We start from the raw sequence: 21,557 nt of genomic DNA on the forward strand, positions 1-21,557 counted from the left end.
CACAATGTTTTATCTACAGTAAGGTCAACATTAACTGTCTTAGGAAGATGATCACCATTCTAGATCCAAAGGATGCTTTTAATGCATCTTAAAAAGTGCTTAGTTTTCTTTTACTATACTCATGAGTATATTTTTTTAAGGAGACACATTTAAGATATCCCATTAGTCTGTGAAAATCTGTTTTTTTATTGATGACTGTTGACTTCATTCTTGGATTTAGCTTTATGCACCATCATAAGAACATCTTAAAGCATTAAATATTAAATGTAAAAAAATGATGCTATGTCTGAGAATGACATTTCTGGTTAACACTTAAGAATACAAAGACATTTTTATTTAAACACACAATTTTTAGCCATGCTTTTCAAAGTCACTTATTTGTGAACAGATCTATCTTAAAAATATATGAATAATTTGCATATATACGTAAACTGATTAGAAGAAAGTTGACTTTTTAAGGACAAAGGTACAGCTTTGGAAGAAATAGACAATGTCTGTGATAGACTTGGTTTAAAAATAATGTTCAATGTTAAAGTTTTAAAGATTTCAATTGGTTGGGGCCAGAGAGATAGCATGGAGGTAAGGCATTTGCCTTGCATGCAGAAGAACTGTGATTAAAATCTTGGCAACCCATATGGTCCCCCAAGCCTGCCAGGAGTGATTTATGAGTGTAGAGCCAGGTGTAACATCTGAGTGTTGCCGGGTGTGAACCAAAAAAAAATAAAACCCAAATAAATAAAGTATTAAAAATTTCGATTTGTAACTAGGAAGAAAAAGATAAGATAATGGTTAATGATTAAAAGTTTAAATATCTTATATGGAATTCTATATAAAATAGGTTGAATAAAAATAGTGGAAATTAGGCATTTTACACAGTGTGTAACAAAGCAAAAAATAAAGTTCCTAGCCATTTATTTAATATGAATTGTTTCCCAATAAACTCATCTAAAATTGCAAAATAAGGGCCGGAACAGTGGTGCAGCGGTAGGCAGTTTGCCTTGTATGCGGCTGACATAGGATGGACCAGGGTTTGATCCCAGGTGTCCCGTATGGTCCCCCAAGCCAGGAGCAATTTCTGAGCACAGAGCCAGGAATAGCCCCTGAGTATCACCGGGTTTGGCCCCAAAACCAAAAATACAAATAGATAAAATTGCAAAATAAGTTTTTAAGCTTTACCCATCATTCTTTCTATGTTTCTCATAATTTCTTTTTTCTATTTTGAATCTTTACTCACACCTGCTTCTCTGTCCTTTAAGCATGTGGGATATTAGCAAGTAACAAATCTTTAAGAATATCTTGTGTTAAATAAATTTATAAAAAAAAAAACAAATTAGGCCTGGAGAGATAGTATAGCATGTAGAACAACTTTCCTTGCATGTAGTTAACCCTAGTCCAATATTTGGTACATCATATGGTTCAGCACTGGTAGGCATCATCCCCTGAGCATAAAGGCACAAGTAAGGACTGAGCATCTCTGGGTGTGGTCCAGAAATAAAAAATAAAGGAGCGAATAAAGGTAAAAGAAACAAACTAAACCAATGATAGTAGTTAGTAGTCAAGAAAATGCATCTACCAAATAAAGATGATCTAGCTATTGTGTAATATATAATCTTAAAATGTCGTTTAAGACAAATTCTATGATAAATATGCTACAATCTCAATAACGGTACAGATTTTAGTGCCACAATTTGTATCGGAGAACGCATTACTCACATAACTCAAGACTGAATTAAATCATGGTGATTAATTTGACTGTGGGCTAAAGCTGAATTTTTAAAATATCTTTAAAATATCTACAAAACTAAGAGTGTGGAAACAATGATAGGAAATCTCAGTAATCAGGGCAGAGGTGTTTCTCTAATTAGCTTCACTGCATCATTAAATTCCATTGTACTGGCAAATGAAAAAATATAGCATTTTAGCACAAAAGAAAAGAAGGATCAGGACAAAGACATTTGGCTTCAGATGTTATATTTCAATCTTTCCGGTGTATCTCATAGTTTCATGTGATAACCATTAAGAAAATACTTTAAAGAAACAATCAATAAAACAAGGACTGCAGTACATATAGCAAGACAGATTATTTGGCTTATTGAGAAACAAAATTCTTTAAGACTTCTCTGATAACAGATATGTGATCATTGTTAGAATTCAGATTCTGGGGCAGGAGCAATCACAAGGCAGGTATGGTGTTTGCCTTGCACATGACCAACCCAGGATGACCTGGGTTCATTTCTGCAACATCATCCCACATGGTCCTCAGAGCCTGCCAGGAGTGATTTCTGAGTGCAGAGCCAGTGGCAGCCTGAGTGCCACTGGGTGTGGTCCCCAAATCTAAATAAATAAATGTTTAAAAAAATTCAGATTCTTTATATAAAGTGACTTCTTTAAATATATCTTAAAATGTATTCATATTTAAACACTGTATATGATTACTGTAAAAACTCTCTTCCCTCTCTTGTAATTCAACAATTTGATCATATTCATTATGTATGTACCATGTACGTGTTTGTGTGTGTCTTGCATGGATTCAAACATAGTACCTACCATACTAGCATGTGCTCTAGTCTTTACCCTCAAATTTGTTCTTCTTATAAAAGTCTAGAGGTTAGGCAAATACAAGATAGATGATAGATAGATGATAGATAGATAGATAGATAGATAGATAGATAGATAGATAGATAGATAGATACTTTATTAAGAATGGCTGGTTAGATAGTGTTGGAGTTTAAGCCTTTCTCGTACTGTTGGCTGACCATACTTTAATATCTCGCACAGCATATGGTCTTCTGAGAACCACTAGGAGTGTCCTTTAAGCACTAGGAGTGTCCTTAAATCCCTGAGGACAACCAGGTGTAGCTCCAATCTTCCAAATAAAATTTAAAAACTGTCGTCAGGTACTTATTGTGCCTATGGGAAGAAAAAAGAAAGAAAGAAAGAAAGAAAGAAAGAAAGAAAGAAAGAAAGAAAGAAAGAAAGAAAGAAAGAAAGAAAGAAAGAAAGAAAGAAAGAAAGAAAGAAAGAAAGAAAGAAAGAAAGAAAGAAAGAAAGAAGAAAGAAAGAAAGAAAGAAGAAAGAGAGAGAGAGAGAGAGAGAGAGAGGAAGAAGGAAGGAAGGAAGGAAGGAAGGAAGGAAGGAAGGAAGGAAGGATAGGAAGGAAGGAAAGGAAGGAAGGAAGGAAGGAAGGAAGAAGAAGAAAGAAAGAAAGAAAGAAAGAAAGAAAGAAAGAAAGAAAGAAAGAAAGAAGAGAAAGAAAGAAAGAAAGAAAGAAAGAAAGAAAGAAAGAAAGAAAGAAAGAAAGAAGAAAGGAGAGAGAGAAGAGAAGAGAGAGAGAAGAGAAAGAAGAAAGAAAGAGAAAGAAAGAGAAAGAAAGAGAAAGAAAGAGAAAGAAAGAAAGGAAGGAAGAAAGAAAGAAAGAAAAGAGAAAAAGAAAGAAGGAAGGAAAGAAGGAAAGAAAGAAGAAAAGGAAATATGCCATACTAGCCCCACCTTTTTTCTTTTGTTCTTCTTTTAAATTTATATTTATAGCTTCTAGACAGGGTCTCCCTCCCACTTTTTTTTTTTAAACTGAACCATAGAACATGAATCTTGTTCTGCCTCCTATTCCTAAATCTTCCTACAAATTGAGAAAAACTAAGTGGATGGTGCCAGGGGCAAAGCAGTCTCATGAGCGCTGAATGGAAATCAGAAATGATCAGACCTAAATACCCAACCCAAAGTCAATTCTTTACAATAGACTCAAGAGATCCAAAACACAACAAGCTGCATACAAATGGGACCTGTTGCACTAGTGATCCAGGGGCCTAAGGGTGGACGTATGGGTTACATGTTGGGAAGAGTGATAGAGGGAGGTCAACACTGGTGGTGGGAATGTCCCTAATTCATTGTCACTATGTATCTTAAATATAACTGTGATAGACTTGTAATTTATAATGGTCTTAATAAAAAATTATTTTAAAAAATGTCACACATGGTTATTAGTTTGCTGTGTACTATAAACACACAAAAATTGAATTTTGCTATTGGAGGACAGAATTTAAAGTGAAATGACAAGGTCTGGTAGAGATTTATATGTGGTCATTTCATTCATAAAGAAATGAAGAGAAGATATAACTTGCATTGACTTGATAGCTGAAGGAAACCAGCATGTGTCATGTTTATAAGAAATGATTAGGATATTATATATAAACAGCTTTATTAGACACAAGTTGGCAGTTAGCTAAGAGAGTTTTCTCAATTGTTGGTTTTCTATCTTTTGATTGATGTTGCTGCATCATATTAAGGAAATCTCTCTACCATTTACCATAAAGATTACACACTAATTTCTATTTCCGATAGTGTGTCAAAGTTCTTTTTGATTATATCCTCACCAAAAATAATGTTTATAATATTTTTTAATAAAGTTCATTCGCATAAGTAATATCTCATAGTAGTTTTGATTTGCATTTTTCTAATAGGTGATGTTGAATAGGTTTCTAGGAATCATTATACCTAGTGTTATAGGTAGTGATTTGCAAACATGGTGGTATTTCCCTAGAGCCTGGATAGGGTGTTGCTTAGGCTCTCTGTTGCTGAAAAGCAACAGGTTCTCATTCCTGCTGGTTCTCAGGGACCATCAGGGATATATCTGGTAGTACTCAAGTGATTTCTTCATGTTCTGAAGATTAAAATCCAGAACTCAAGAATGCTAGCTATATTATCCAGCCATTTGAGCTCAATATCTAGCTTGTAGGTATTCTTTAAATCATTAAATTGTACATCACTGAAAACTAAACATCAAGGGAAGAGATACAAGGATTTCTAGAATATCTATATATATTTCCTAAATTCAAAACTTTGTTTTAGTCAATTGCTATCAAGAAATTTCTAAAAGCACACACACACATATATGGCCACAATTATATACCATCAGCAGTAACAGTCTTTCCTACAATAGGGCAGAGTCTTTATCCATTTGACATACTAAATCAAATCATGATCAGCTTTTGCTTCAATTTTATTCATAACCAATAAAGATAATTTTGTCAATTATTTTGTGTTCTATAAATTACCTAGTATTTTTCTCTACATGTATTCTAATTATCATTAATTTATAGCATTGCCTTACATATTAAAGTAACTAGTCTTTTGTGACACCATAACAAATAATTGTAATAGTTGATTTGTTGCAGATCCTTCATCTTCATTTCCATGACATTTTGATGTTAAAGACATTATATTTTGTATTTAAAAGACATTACATTTTTAGCCAAAAATTTTTATCAGCTAATTTGCTTATAGTTTTACTTTAATATTCACAAACATAAATGTATTCACAAACTTTATAACAGTTTGTTTTTTATTTTTACATTTAAATATAAGTCCTTTTGATATTTATATTTACAGGTTACAAAAAATCCTGATTAAATAATTTCTTAGATATGTTGCTCATTTCATATTTTTATTCCATATCAACCCCCTCTTTGGGATGTATTTTTACTGATATGTATTTTAGATATCTGTTTCCTCTTTCTGTTCCATTACAAATAGGTTTTAGCCCACTATTTTAATACCAAACTTTTATTACATGTCATATAAACTATTTATCAAGTAACTAGATGCCTAATAAGGCATGCAAGATTTTCATTCTCTTTGTTGGTTCAATTCTAAGCTAGAGAATAGGATGACAGTTTTATTTTCAGGATAGCATAAGGTTTGTACTCTAAGAATACATTTAAAATTCAGCCCCATTGACTATGCCATTAGTGGAAATCTCCCATTCATCTATCCCATTCATATTCTGGCAAATTTTTTACTCTATACTCACAGTGTTATTACTGATAATGCTAGTAAATCTGAGTAGGGATTTCCTTAGTAGAGTGGGGAAAATGAACACAAGCATGAAGAATTTTCTTCTATATTAAATTAAACCTTAAATAGTTTTATACATACACCACAAAACTTACATCTTTGCCAGTTATTTAAATCCAGTTATTTGTTTAATCTTGTTATCAAAAGTTTATCTTAAAATGTTTCATTCCATTAAAAGACACACATAATTTTGTCTTATCTACAATCTAATTCATTCTAATATTTTTATTTGTTTAAGTGTCTTTTGGTTTGAATAAAAAATTTTTTTTGCTTTCTTACTATTAGCTCCATCATCTTTCCCCCCATCGCTCCACTTTCTTGGCTGCTCTGGTGATTAGAAGTATATTTTTGCTGAGGTGGGATCAATGGAATAGCAACTAGGGCTCTTGCTTTGCACTTGGCCTACCCAGGTTCAGTTCTCAACATCCCATTATGGCCCCCGGAGACCTACCAAGAGTGATAGCTGAGCACAGAATAGGAAGTCTTGAGCACTGCTGGGTGTTACTCAAAATAACCCTTTCCCAAAATATTACATTTCTATGTCTACAAATATTGAACAAACAAGCAAATAAAACATGTGATAAAGCAACTCAGAAACATGACATTTTCACTTTTTAACACATTCCCAGGCTAGTAAGGTATACTATATAAGTAATGTATATTTAGTATAGTCTATAATATATAGTATAGCCTATATAGCATAGCCTAATGATTTCATGAAGCAGGCAGCTGAGAAGGCAGCTCTTGAGGTCCTCAAGAGCAAAATTTATGACCATTTACTGATTCAAAGACTCAGCAGGTATTTCGCAATATTAAGAAGATAGACTCAAAAAATTTGCCTGTACTAGGTCTGAGAATAGGTTTTGCATTTGATCTGTAATATAAAATACTGCTAATATTTTTGTCATCTACTTTGTATTTTCTGAAAAATAAAGCTCTGACTAAGATGGTGATTGACTAGACAAGGGGGTTTCTCTTACTTTTTCACTGAACATAAACCTCAAAGGATATCCAACATTTATAAACACTAACTCTTAACTTCACTCTATAAAACATTGAAAGAACAAATTTCATCTTTTTTAAATTAATATACCACATACTTAACCCTAAAAATCTCACTTGCTCTTTCTCTGAAAATTTCTCTCTCATATTTGTCTTCCTCTTATATTTTTTGTTCATTTAACTTTCCCTTCCTCCCCCTCAACCATCTGCTCTAGCTGAGACTAAGAAAATCTGCTCTGGCTTAAAACTACCTATTTCTTATTCATGAAATTCCTCTAACTCAACATCTACTTTGATTATATGCTCATTTCTTTTGACGTTGAAAAATACTTGTGGAGCAGAACTTAAAGAAAATCTACAATTTCACCTCAATCACTAAAGTGTTTGTGGAAAATAGGCATTATTATTTCTCTGATAACTTTTAACTAAAAGAACTTAAAGTTGGGTTTCTCCAAAAATCTTGTGTTCAGATATTTTATGAAAATCAACTTGTTGTAGAAAGTGAAATTTATTTTAAATTTGATTTCTTTATTGGAAGGAGGAACTTGAATTTATTTTGGCCTCAAATACAAGATATAAAAAACTTAAAGAGGTTCTCTGGAAATACAAAAAGAATCAGGGAAGGCAGATAACTACAACGAGAGAGAATCAATTTATATATTTGGTGTAAGAAAAATTAAAATGATAAACTATAAGCATATGATGGGGAGATATTGAGTGGAAGACAGAATAGAAGATATATAATATAGTTTATATAAAGGAAATATTTGGTAATTTTAAATTAACCATTTTATGTTTAGTTGAAGTCCCATCACACTATAATATGACTAATATTCCAGGAGTGTTTCAGAGAAGTCAAAATGCTTATATACACTAATGTCATCACTAGAAGTCCAACCTAAGTGAACAAAAATGCCAAAGGTATAATCAAGAATAAAATACTGTAAGATAAATGGCAGTATTGTTAGAATTTGAGTAGAATAGCAAATAACACCGAATAGCAAGGCAAATGAGATTATGTTGAAAAAAAATAATTGTTTTATTTTCAGAACCCACAATTTCTAAATTGAGTGTGATGGTTAGTATTAATTGCTGATGAATGGTTAAGTGCTTTGTACCTTTTAAGCACTCGATACAATGATATATCACTTACAAATGTAAAGAACTGTTTGTGAAGCAATTGTATAAGCAATATGTAAGCAGAGAAGCTACAGACATCTGATGAATTAATCGCAATGATAACAAAAACAATAACTCATACCTTCTCTGTGTCAATGCCTTTAGACATGGACCATGTTGAGACAATATAATCCATCACTCGTTCACTAAGACCTTTGGGGACTTGATAGAGTTTCAGAAAATCCCGTACATTATTCAGCATCTCATGGTACCGGTTGGTGTTGGCATACATCTGCTGGAAAATTGTGGTAACATTTCCAAAAATAGTTGCATAAAGAAGAGCTGGAAAAAAGGAAATGATGAAGGTGAAACAAATGTCACAAATTAAAAAAAATGATTTCTGGTCAATGAATATATCATCCCATCCAATAAATATTTAACAACTTTTAGAGGTTAATGCATATTCTTTTCTAAGACTTGAGTTTAGAATTTAATAGTCACTCTATAAATGTTGATATAAATATAACTTGAGAAGCATTTGTCATATCAATCAATTTGACAATACGTAGTGACATGATATTTTATGAAAAATTAGATAATCCAGAGGTTTTATTTGTCCAAGAAACTTCATCCTCATGAGTAGTTATTGTCTAGCATTGCCCTCTGGAATTAACCCTAATAACTTAAATTTTTTATGAATTTATATTTCAATTTTGAAATACATATTCTTCAACATTGACTGACCCTTCAGCTTTTGAAATAGTTACCTGTTTATCAATATTTTTTACATAACATAAATTTAAGAAGTATACATAAATTCCAATACTAAATTTTCAGATGGTTTGGAGAATAAACACTATTAGGCTTAACAGCAAAAATAAAACCTTAAGATTTCCTTAAAATTCCAGGTATTAGGGCCAGAATGATAGCACAGTGGATAGGGTACTTGTATGTGGCCAACCCAGGTTCCATCCACAGCATCCCATATGGTCCCCTAAGCACCACCAAAAGTGATTTCTGAGCACAGAACCAGAAGCTGGGTATGGCCAAAAAAATTTCAATTATAAATTCATTGTATTTCAGCATTGTAAGCTTTATTGATACTATTGCTTTAATCAATACTAAAGCCAATTTGAGGCATTTTAACAAAAATTGGAAAGGAACTATTGATGTCACTGAACTACTAAACCTTTCATAGCCAATAATTTAGTAATTTATCTATCCATTTGGTAAATTCTTCATGTTGATATGATTCTTTTTTTTTTTTTTTTTTTTTTTTTTTTTTGTGGTTTTTGGGTCACACCCGGCAGTGCTCAGGGGTTATTCCTGGCTCCAGGCTCAGAAATTGCTCCTGGCAGGCACGGGAGGACCATATATGGGACGCCGGGATTCGAACCGATGACCTCCTGCATGAGAGGCAAACGCCTTACCTCCATGCTATCTCTCCGGCCCCAGATATGATTCTTGAAGAGTTTTTTTAAAAGCAGTTGAATTTCAGCCCAAACTGAGTATCACGGTTATCTTATCTTTATCAATCTATCTTGTTCTCTTTGGCTCATTCTTTTGTTAACAGTATGCTCTTTTCAAGAAGAATGTACTGTTAATGTTTTTAATGGGGGTTTTCAAATATTTTATGTATTTGTAAACAAAATACTTAAATATTTTTAAATAAGACTTTAAAAATAGAAGTAATCAAAATGAACAAGAACAACCAATGCTTGCACAGATGTGAGAAAAAGGTCTCTCATTTATTGTGGTAGGAATGTCTACTGGTCTAGGGTTTTTGGAAAACAATATGAACATTCCTCAACAAAAAAGAAAATTGAACTTCTATGTGGTTCAGCAATACTACTCCTAGGAATATACATTAGGAGCTGAAAAACACAATGCAGAAAAGTCCTCTGCATTCCTCTGATTATTGCAGTACTACTTGCAATAGCCAGAATCTAGAAACAACCCACATGCCAAGAACAGATAAAGAATCTGTGGTACATCTAAACAATGGAATCTTGTGTAGAAGTTAGGAAAAATGAAGTCATGAAGTTTACTTCTACATGGATGGATATGGAGAGGATTGTGCTGAGCAAATGAGTCAGAAGGAAAAGAACAGACAGTTGCATTTATTTTTGAAATACAAAAAGAAATTGATGGCATGGTATATTATTCAGAAATAATATATATGAGATCCAACAGGACCACTTCATACTAGGAAATTTACTGCAAAGAGTGGGGGGAGTGCAGTTAGGACAGGGAAGGGACCACTATGACAATGATAGTTGGAAATAATTGCTCTGGACAAGAACTAGGTGATGAAAGGAAATAAAGTAATATGCATGATACCCCTTCAGTAAAAATACTGTAAACCATAATGTCTAAAAAAGTAAAAAAAAAAAAAAAGAAGAGAGAGATAAGAGAAGAAATGTGTCTGTCTGCTACAGAGGCAGGCTGGGGGCGGGGGGAGAGGGAAAGGTGGAAAGGAAACAGCAGATATTGATGGCAGGAAATAAGCATGGATGAGGTGTGTTGTACATTATATGACAGAAATTCAGTCATGAACAACTTTGTAATTTGGGGGGAAATGAACTATTATGAACTACTTTGTAAACTGTTGTGTTTAAATAAATTATGTTTTAAAAAATAAAAAATATCGGAGCTGGAGTGGTGGCGCAATTGGTAGGGCTTTTGCCTTGCACACGCTAACCTAGGACAGACTGTGCTTCAATCTCCTGGCTTCCCATATGGTCCCCCAAGCCAGAGTGATTTCTGAATGCATAGCCAAGAGTAACCCCTGAGCATCACTGGGTGTGGCCCAAAAATCAGTGTGTGTGTGTGTGTGTGTATCAAGGTAATCTCAGAACCCTATATCCCACTATATGCCTTGGACATAGTGACTTTGGTTTATTCTTTGACACTGTGTGTTGTCCTCTAAGCACTACTGGGGATAAATCTTGAACATAGAATCAGTGATAAGCACTGAGTACTACATGTGTACCTAGACTAAACCATTTTAAAAATGACAAGTACGTTATGGTCCATTAAAATATGTAAAAATCCATTTTTGCTAGATTCTGAGTAAAACGGGAGAATTAGTAGAGTTGAAGGGAAGAGAAGGAATGAGTAGAAAAGTTAACTGGATAACAGTGAATGAAACAACAAATATACTAAACCAATGGTAAATCCATACAAATACTATTTTTTTTAAAATAGTACCCAGAAATTATAAGCTATTCACAAGTGTTATATCACTACCTACTCCTGCTATTTGCCCATGTTTGACCTATTATTAATCTAGCAAATTCTGTTTTTTCCAGAGCATCCTAAACTGCCTTCTATTGTAACAAATTATCACATATTTTATCTTTTTGGTACATTACATATGCATACATACTACTCATCTGAGATCTTGAGCATTAAAATATAAAAGAAACCACTGACATATTAAAAGTTTATAACATTTAAAAGAAAGTATAAGCATTAGAATTGACATATTAAAAATTGTTCCCCTTTGGTCTTTAACTTTTATGTGAATGAGATGTTCCACACTAGATGTCATATTTTAAGGTTAAACGTTCCATTATATGCATGTATAATTTAAAACATTTTCATAATTTGAAATAAGCTGCAAAAATAGGGCAATTATTTGAATATGCCACATGCAGTTCTTTATTAAAAATGACATTTTATAAAACTATAGTAATTCATCCAAGTCAGAAAATAAGTAAATGCATGGGGCAATTTAAATAGAGAAAATTTTAATCATTTACTAGATTTTTATTCACTTATTTTTGTGTATAATTCTATACATTTGTATGGCATGTATAGATATATGCACTATATGTATATGTGAAAAAGAAAAAAAATCTTTTAAAAATGCTTTAATTTAAAACCTTAAAAATATAATGAAAACAGGGCCAAAGTGATAGCACCGCAGTAGGGTATTTGCTTTGCATGCAACTGACCCAGGATGAACACAGGTTCAATCCCCAGCATCTAATATGGTCCCCTGAGCCTGCCAGAAGCGATTTCAGAGTGCAGAGCCAGTTATAAATCCTGAGTTATATATATTTTTTTCATATACATATGAAAATAAGTACAATTGACATTTCATAGTGAGTAATAATACAGATTCTAAATGAAGTCTGCATTCCCAGGATAAAAATATTCCTCTTTAATAAGGAAAACCCTTCACACAAAATATAATTTGTAACTATCTCTATGTCATAGAACTTCCAAAATATACCTCTCCACTGAATTACATATATCTAAATATCATCAGATATCATCATTCAAGTACACAATATGTTCAAAAGAGAAGTTTTAATTACAAGCTTTTTTCAACAAAATAAACTTTTTGTATCAGCAAATGGCAAAACATTTATACTCATAGTTTAATTCATTCCTTGACCCATTTTTATCTAATTAGTTTTAGTTCTTATTCAGAATAGCCAATCACTTGTCAATACTTCCATTCTGGGTGACTAAAGATGTTTACAAACTCTTCAACATTTTTTTCCATTAAGAGGTGGGGTTTCTAGTGTTTTCTCTTGAATCTAGGCATACTCTATGATAGACCAATAGAATACTGTAACTATAACCATATGCCAATATCAGATCCCAGAAATCAAGAAATTGATACTTTCTCTTCCTTACTACTAGACTGTTTGCTTTTGGAATCTAGCTTCCATGAAGTACTATTCTTCAAAGGAGGACGACACGAGAGAAATTAAAGCCAGAGAGATCCCAGCTAATATCTAATCACTAACGTTCAGCTAAATGATTGAAACTATTGATATGAAATGACATTTTTGGTAAGATTTAAAGATAGGTAGGTTCAATAATCCTTTCCTTATCATTTTTATAGATAGTAATAATAACAACAAATGTGAGATTCTCCACTGATCTATTTTTGTTTGTTTTTGACTTTTGAGCCACACCTGATGACACTCAGGGGTTACTCCTAGCTATGCGTTCAGAAATCACTCCTGGCTTGGGGGACCATATGGAACTCCCGGGGATCGAACCGCAGTCTGAACTAGGTCTGCTGTGTGCAAGACAAACACCCTACCTCTGAATCACTACTCTGGCCCTTCCACTGATCCATTTTTTAAATGATAATAAATAGCTTGACACCATTAATTTAACAGCCATGTATTTGTCTTAGTCAACTTAGTAGTGAACTTTTTAGATTCTCAATTTAAACAACACTAGATTATAATATCAAATGATCTAGAAATAATTTAATGTCTTAGTGTTTTATATATTTTAGATGAGCTAAAATGGGGTAGCTCATTTGAATGCCCATACAAGCCACCAATGATAAAAATGCATATATATTCCCTCCTTTTAGGGAATACTCACTATTTCTGATGAAAATTATTATTAGTCTTTATTTCTTGCAAATATCTGTCTTTGAAAGAAGGCTAATGTTTCCTACCATAATTAAAACAAATGTAACTAAACAAATATAATCAGTATAACAACATAAAATATAGTTTGTTTATCTTGATTAAATAATTAGTAGTCAAACAAAAAATTATGTTCAGTTAATTATAACTCAGTTCCATCACTTAGGAGCTAGCAAATGAGATATAAGTACCTGAAAATGTGTATTGTCTATATTCTCTAATTCCTTCATTTCTTTTCCCTTAATTCACATTGTTTAAATTCATCTTTATTTGCGATCTGCATTTTAAAAATGCTTTGTGCCTTGTTCCTATTGATATTCAATATTTATTTTTTCTAATTATCCTCCTTTTCTAAAGACTGGCAAGTAAGCATTGTCCTTAGACTAAGTAAATTAAAATATTGACATAAGAGTGCATTTCTGGTAACCTTTAAAGCCATTTAAGTAGCTCAGCCATCATTTGCCTTTCTATTTATAGCCACTGAAATCCACCTTTAACAATAATATTCAAGATGCAAAAAGAAAATGCTCCATCTATGACTGTATGTGTAGCAGAGTCTGTTTAAATATTTGAATTGAGTCCAGTTGGCTTTAGTCTGAAGTGAATAAGCTGATTTATTGAATCATTATTTTCAAAGCCTTATTCTCTTTCCAGCTCTTTCATAATTATTTCTGGTTATCTTTATATTTTTACAATGACCAATAAAAGTAAACAGCCTTTAGGAACCTACCAAGAATCCAGGATTGTCCTTTTCCTGGTCTTCACATGATCTATGTCCCTATTACAGTATGTGAATGAAGTCAATTTTCCTGTTAAAAATACTATCTCATTAATTACTTTACATGAAGTGTCAAATATTGAATAGTATTTAATAACTATCTCTCATGACATTGGAATTTTAAATGGGGAGTCCAGGTAATATAAACTAATTGACTCATTACATGAATTAACTGCCAGCTAGTGAAATATTAGGACAAAGAAAAAATGTTGTAAGAAAATATGCCATAAAGATATTAAACAGATTTCACCATTTAGACTTAATCCTATGATTATAACAACCTGCTTTATAAAATTATTTCAACAATTACACAGCAGATTATTTATATCATGCAAATGTTATTAAAACAATTATAATTATATCTAACTATTGTGGAGCAAAAATATTCCATTCAACAAATGCTGTTAGCTTAGCTGGATAACAACATGTACAAACCGAAAGTATGTCATATCTCAAACCATTCACAAAAGCTGATTCAAAGAGATTATAGATCTCTAGATTAGATCACAATCAATGAAATATATTGAGGACAATATAGGTGGAACTTTATAAAAAATGTACTTCAGAAGAGTCTTTAATTGACTATTACAGAGGACATAGCAACAGAGACAAAAATAAACGCAAAAATAAATAAATAGGACTACATCAAGTTAAAAAGTTGTCTGATGGCAAAAGAAACTTTATCGAATATAAAGACACCTTACTGATAGAAGAAAATAAATGCATATATAATGGGCTAATATCCATTATAAATAGATAAATGGACTAATATCCAAGATTTAAAAGCTATTCTTAATGTTCAATAACAAAGTATCTAATAACAAGAGGATATAAATAGACTCTTCCTCCAAAGAAGACAGGCTAATGGCTTGTAGGTGTATGGAAGTTTTCATCATCACTTGCTATTAGCAAAGTACAAATTTAAAATATGGAATATATTATACCAGTAAAGATGATATTAAAAGGCATTATATATTAAAAGGACTAGAAACAACCAGGAGAAGTAAAAATGTGGCGATAATGTAATCCTCATTGCTGGTGGTTGGAAAGTAATTTTATTCAATCTCTATGGAAAACAGTATGTATCTTTTTAAAAAGTAAGAATAGAGATTCCATATAACACAGCAATACCAGTTTTTGGCATCTGTTTTTTTCCCAACACACAAAAGAACTTTAATTCAAATGGATATTTTCGCACATTCACTGCCATGCTCATTACAATAGCCAAGATATGAAAATAAGCAAGATGTTCAACTACAAATGAATAAAGTGTGTTATGTGGAGATAATGAAATAATTTACAAATGTAAAGAAAGATGAAGTTAGGGGTGGTGCTGGTATGGAATGATCTGTCTTATATATGGCATATAAAAAGACATAGTAAGCGAGCACTTTATGGCCAAAAGCAAGAAAGAAGGAAAGCTGATTTATAGAACTGAGGTGACTTACAGGGAAAAAGAATGATGCAAAATTCTTTGGAATATTAGTGGAGAATGTGAGCTTTATGGTGGTGGGTGCAGTGCTGGGACTTATTTGTGAAACTCATTAAAAGTATTGAGGAAGGCCAGAGTCATAGTATAGTGAGTAAGGTGCTTGTCTTGTACACAATCAGATTCAATCCCTGGCATCCCATATGGCTTCTCAAGACTACTAGGAGTGATTTTTGAGTGCAGAGCCAGGTGTAAGCCTCGAGCACTACGAGGGGGCCTCCAAAAGCAAAAACAAACGAAAACAAAGTATTGAGATATGCTTGTCAAAATTAAAATAGAGAGAAAATCTTAAAGTAATATAAAATTTATATACAAAAATGGATTATGAACCTTATATTCATTAAATCATCAATTTTATATAATCACTCATAATTACTAGAAATAACTTTAGAAAAAGTATCTGCCAAAAGTCTAATGATTTCATAATCTGTGTTCATATTTGTTTTTTAAATTATATTACAAATAATAATCAAAGATTAACCTTTCCCAAAACTCTCTTACAGCAATTTACCTGCTTGTTCATCATCATTCTGACTGAATGTTCTTAAGCATTAATTGTAGGTTTCAAAAATTAAGTAGCACTAATACTAGGATTAGCATAGAGCTGACTTGGTGTCCTTAAATGACATGTTGCTAAAGTACTAAGCAAGGTGAATTACCATTTTCATGTATTAACCAACTAAATTATGTGTTCATCCTTATTTTTGTAGAACAGAAAACTCTATAAAAGTAGGGACAAACTTTGTGGTGGAAACATCCATGGAATATAAGAAAATAAATCCAATATCTGTAGTTGCCACCATAATGAACCTTCAAATTTATATCCTGAAATTATTGTTGTATCTCTTAACCTTCTATTACATCCTATTGAAGATGGTCCGCCATCACTTAATAAAGACTGGTTCTACCTTCACCAGAGTTCCTATTTTCTCAGATATTAATCACAGTCCATTAAATTCAGGAGCGGATTATGTATCTTTAATTATTTTGAAGCATTAAATTGAATACATATGAAGATGGAGATGCTCACCTCGGTTCTTTTCTCTCAATCTGAGAAGTAAACTAAATATCAAGTTTCAAAACCAGATATAAGACAAATGTTTTAGGTTACAGGATTATTTTTTCTTTTTTGAGCAAGAAAAAAGCTTTTTTCTTTTTCACTATACACAATCCTTAGGCCTTTACTTGACAGAGAAGCAAAGTTAGGGTGCTTCAAAAGTGAAACTTGAGTAATCTTATCAGATACACATTTTGGAGTAATAATGTGGAGTAATAATAATGGAGTAATAATGGAGTAATTTGCATTTGCCTTTAATGTGGTACACATGGTTTGATCCCCAGTGTCCAATATGGCCCCCGAGCCTGCCAGGAAGTATTTTCTAAATGCAGAGTCAGGAGGAACATCTGAGAATTGTTAGATGTGACCCCCCCAAAAACAAAACAAATCTAAAATAAGACTATTAGTGCCTCCAAGGTCATTGTCAGACCCTCTCTATATGAAATCAGTTACTAAGAATTGCTCGTGGCCAGTGTTAATAAAAACAAAGAAAAAAAGAAGAAAAAAGAATTGCTTGTTATTTTTTCATATTTCACTCCTATTCACATCTCTGAATCTAATCACCTTATTTGCCTAAGTTACCACAATATTTTTTGACTATTCTTTTTCTCCAGTTCAAATTATAATACAGTCTACACATGGTCATTAGGTGAAAATAACAGAAATTTATGTTTTTAATTCCTCACTAAAAAAACTTAATGTATATGCCAATTTGTAAAGTAATGGTAAATGAGAAAAAATGAGGCAGTAATTTGTATTTTTATGTAAATTTATTTATCATATTTTTATCTAGATTCTGAGTTAATGTAATAAAAAATTTAGACCATTCACTTATTTTTCAATTAAGAGAGTTTTTCCCAGTTAATAAATAAATAAAATTATTTTCATTTGTCCTAAGTAAAGAGGACATGTGGCTTTTTTGACTATGTGAATATAAAAACACATTAACATGACTAGTTTCTGTCTAGCCACTTATATAGCTCATGAATAATCTTAATGTTCTATTAAAATTTCATGTAATAAATGCATAGAAAAGAACTCATCAAAAGAAAAGCAATATTATCTCTGAATAAATTGAGTTTTCAGCTCTTTATGGCAGACTGTATCATCTATTTTCTTTGTAATCCACATGAATAACCAGAACATTCTTCAACAAGGTAAGTTACTGACAATTGCTAATGAAATTAAGTAAAAAACAAAAGAGTAGGGGCCGGAAAGATAGCACAGTGAAAGGGCATTTGCCTTGCAAGCAGCCACTTCAGTACGAACGGTGGTTCGAATACCAGCATCCCATATGGTCCCCCGTGCCTGCCAGGAGTGATTTCTGAGCGCAGAGCCAGTAGTAACCCTTGAGCACCACCGGGTGTGACCCAAAAACCAAAAAATAAAAAAATAAATAAAATAAAAAAACAGAGTAGTTGCTCTGGACTCTATTCGATATTTAGCAAAGTGAAAAACTCAGTCTATGTGAGTATATATGTAATTCAATTACATGTACATTGTCAAAACGTGAAAAAACTAATATTTTATAAGTAAAACCTATAATTATAAACATCATTAGTACAATGGCCCCGAGCACCATATTTCCACCCAGGAAAAGCGGGTCTGTAACAAAAGTTGCCGCAGAAAAGAATCCAAACAGAGCTGAGATTGAAGTAAAGATGGCAGAGTAGCAATCTGTGTCTCTCAAGCTTATATAGAGAGCTGTTTGGCAGACTTCAGTTTTTATTGAGTACAGAGACCATCCCTAGACAGAGGAGTAAGGACAGAAGGCCTATCCTCAGCCAATCCTGCCCAGGCTTGCTTGATATTTATTATGTATGAAAATCTCTGTTTGGGATAAAACTAAGTTGTAAACAAACAGATACAACAAAGAAACCAAGGGTGAACTTTGTTTTGGGTGGAATGAAGTTGTGAGTTGCAAACCAACAATTATGACCCTTTGCATTGACCATTAGTCATATTACCTTTAGGGAAAACTTATATTAAGTACTTAACAGTGAGTATAATTCTAGACATTATGAGAGATGAACATCTTTGCCATTTTAATTATACCTTTAATTTTTTAGTACTTAATATGTTCATAAATTTCTATGATATATAGAACAATAAATTTAAAATTACTCATATTCCTTAAAAATACTCTGAACAGTATCAATAACCTGGAAATATATAATACAAAATAAGTTTAAATATTTGGTAAAATACACTGGTATCATGAATAATGTCTAAAGTAAATAAGCTTTTCTATGGAAACTGTTCTACGTTTAAACACAGAATTAAGAATTAGAGGGATAATAGTGGCTAGGGGCTCTTCCATAACACTGACACTGCAAGTTCAATTCCCATCACCTCTTTGGTTCTCTACACCTTGCCTGGCAGGAGTGTGACCTTAGAGCAGAGTCAAGGCGTAAGCCCTGAACACTACCAGATACGACCACCAATAAACAAAACAAATTTTTAAATGTTAAAATCTCCAGTTGTTTCGTCCTGAGCACTGCCGAGTGTGGCCAAAAACCCAAACAAACAAATCCTCATTTGTTTTGCAAGAAACATTAAAAAAAAACCTTCTATAAAAAAGGGTAAGCTTCACAATTATGCATAATTTCTACAAAATGATGGTGATCAGTTCTTTCATTATTTCGTTTTATGCCAATGGCCTGAACACACAATGTACAAGAGACAATGCTGTTGTTCATAAATTCTAAGGGGTGCAGGGCTGTGTTCATCCACTGTGTACTCCCTTAAAAAGCCTCATGAGATCATAGACTAAACAAGAAATCCAGACCTGGGGAAATCTATAGATCCTAAAGTCCCTGAAAAGCTCCTACCAATAAACCATGAGTGGAAGGCCATTGAAGAGCTGCAGAAGGCTTGAAGGGCAACCAGATGAGCAGCTCTCCAAGTCCCAAGAATGTTCTGAAAATCTAGAGAAACATTTCAGAACTGGGAATGTGGCAGAGCTGAAGCTTCTGCTACATTTTTAAGGCTAACCTACATGTCAGACTCTTAAAGAGAAATTACAGGAGCACAGCAATAATAGTCTAAAAATAAGCACCTGTTTTATTTTCTTGTTGCATATATGACTTTTTCCTATTGAAATTTTTTAAGTTCATAAAGCCTAAATGTTTTCCTTAAAAATATAAAGATCTGTAAATCAAACTGTTGTCTCTCATTAAATGCAAAAATAAATAAATAAAAGACCAGTAAACTAAACTCAAATGCTTGTTGCCTATGAGAAACATTTCCAAACTGTCAACATAAATACATTCTCAAAGCTAACAATAGAAAACAAACTTAACAGGCAAATAGTTACCTTGAGAAGATTGGCCGGGACATATACATCAGAAAATAAAAAGACTTTTTGTTTGTTTGCTTGTTTATTTTTGTTTTGGGGCCACATCTGGTGGTGCTCAGGGGTTACTGGGATTTGTCCTGACTCTACACTCAGAAATTGCCCCTCGAAGGCTTAGGGGACCATATGGGATGCTGGGATTCAAACCACCATTCATCCTGGGTTGGCTGCGTGCAAGGCCAATGCTCTACCACTGTGCTATCTCCCAGTCCAAGACTTCAAATTTTAAAAGGCTTTGAGTGACATGAATGATAAGGCATCAATATATCAAAACTCATACATCAAAGCATATTATCATCTAATAAGTGATCATCAAAATATTTCAAACATAAATTGCTAATAGACTTGAAGGAAGATATTGACAATAATATAATAGTAGCAGGAGACTTGAACTAGATTGATCAACAAGTCAAAAACTCAATAAGAAAACATTTATATTATACTGAAAGAATAAATGGAAGATGAACCTAATAAATATATAGAACCTTTCATGCCCCCAAATTGAGTATATCTTTTTTACTGCACATGGGACATTCTCTAAGAGATTATATATGCAGTATCATAAAGCATATCCTCTCAGACCATGATGTTTTAAAATAGAAATGAATCACAAAAAAACAGAAAATGGACTAAAACATATACTTGGAAATAAAAAATAAATAAAAATTTTCTGAGTTATAGAAATAACCATTATAGTTTTCATCTCCCCTACCCTCCAAATAAGGAGAAAACTCAAGAAAAAGAAATGTCTTTTATTATTATTATTATTATTTTTATTTTTATTTTTATTTCTTTATGGGCAGAACCTGGTGATGCTTAGGTGTTACTCCTTTCGTGCTTCGGGGGCCCCATATGAGATGCCGGGGATTGAACCCAGGTCCGTCCTGAGTCAGCCACGTGCAAAGCAAATGCCCTACCGCTGTGCTATCATTCCTGCTAACAAGAAATGTCTTATGGCAACAGAACTGGAAAGTTAGATTCTATGTGTATGGGGTGGCAGGAAGGTAAGTAGGAGGGATTCTTGGGATATTGGCACAGGGAGATGGTACTCTGGTATTAATTGTAGTATTGGAGAAATACATACATAAAAGTATCAGTTAAAATATTAATAAATGGTGGGGCCGGAGCAATAGTACAATGGTAGAGCGTTTGCCTTGCATGCGGCCTACCTACCCAGGACAGACACTGGTTCAATCCCCAGCATCCCATAAGGGTCCCCCAACCCTGCCAGAAGCAATTTCTGAGCACAGAACCAGGAGTAACTCCTAAGTACAACCAGGTGTGACCCAATCCCCCCCCCAAATATTAATAAAAAGGAATAGTATCCTGGGTTGACTTTATCATCTCTGAGTATTTGTCAAATTAATCAACTAGTGTCTTTTGGATGCTAGTTTAAAAGATAAATTAAAAGATAAGTTAAGTCATAACTTGGACAACAGGAGTAAAGAAGCCTGTTCTAGGTAAACAGAGACACCCCACTCTTATTCTGAGTTTTCTATGAC

General features: G+C 33.0%; 1 protein-coding gene across 1 annotated transcript in view; it reads right to left on the bottom strand.

Moving 5' to 3' along the window:
- The window catches only part of KCNH5 (potassium voltage-gated channel subfamily H member 5), a 323,014-nt gene that overhangs the window by 96,432 nt on the left and 205,025 nt on the right, over window positions 1–21,557 (bottom strand). The window contains exon 8 of the mRNA XM_049770324.1: window positions 8,114–8,313. Within this exon, the coding sequence (XP_049626281.1) occupies window positions 8,114–8,313 (200 nt within the window). The remainder of the gene's footprint in view (window positions 1–8,113; window positions 8,314–21,557) is intronic.

The sequence above is a fragment of the Suncus etruscus genome, chromosome 3 (assembly GCF_024139225.1).
Source record: "Suncus etruscus isolate mSunEtr1 chromosome 3, mSunEtr1.pri.cur, whole genome shotgun sequence".
NCBI classification, from domain to species: Eukaryota; Metazoa; Chordata; class Mammalia; order Eulipotyphla; family Soricidae; genus Suncus; species Suncus etruscus.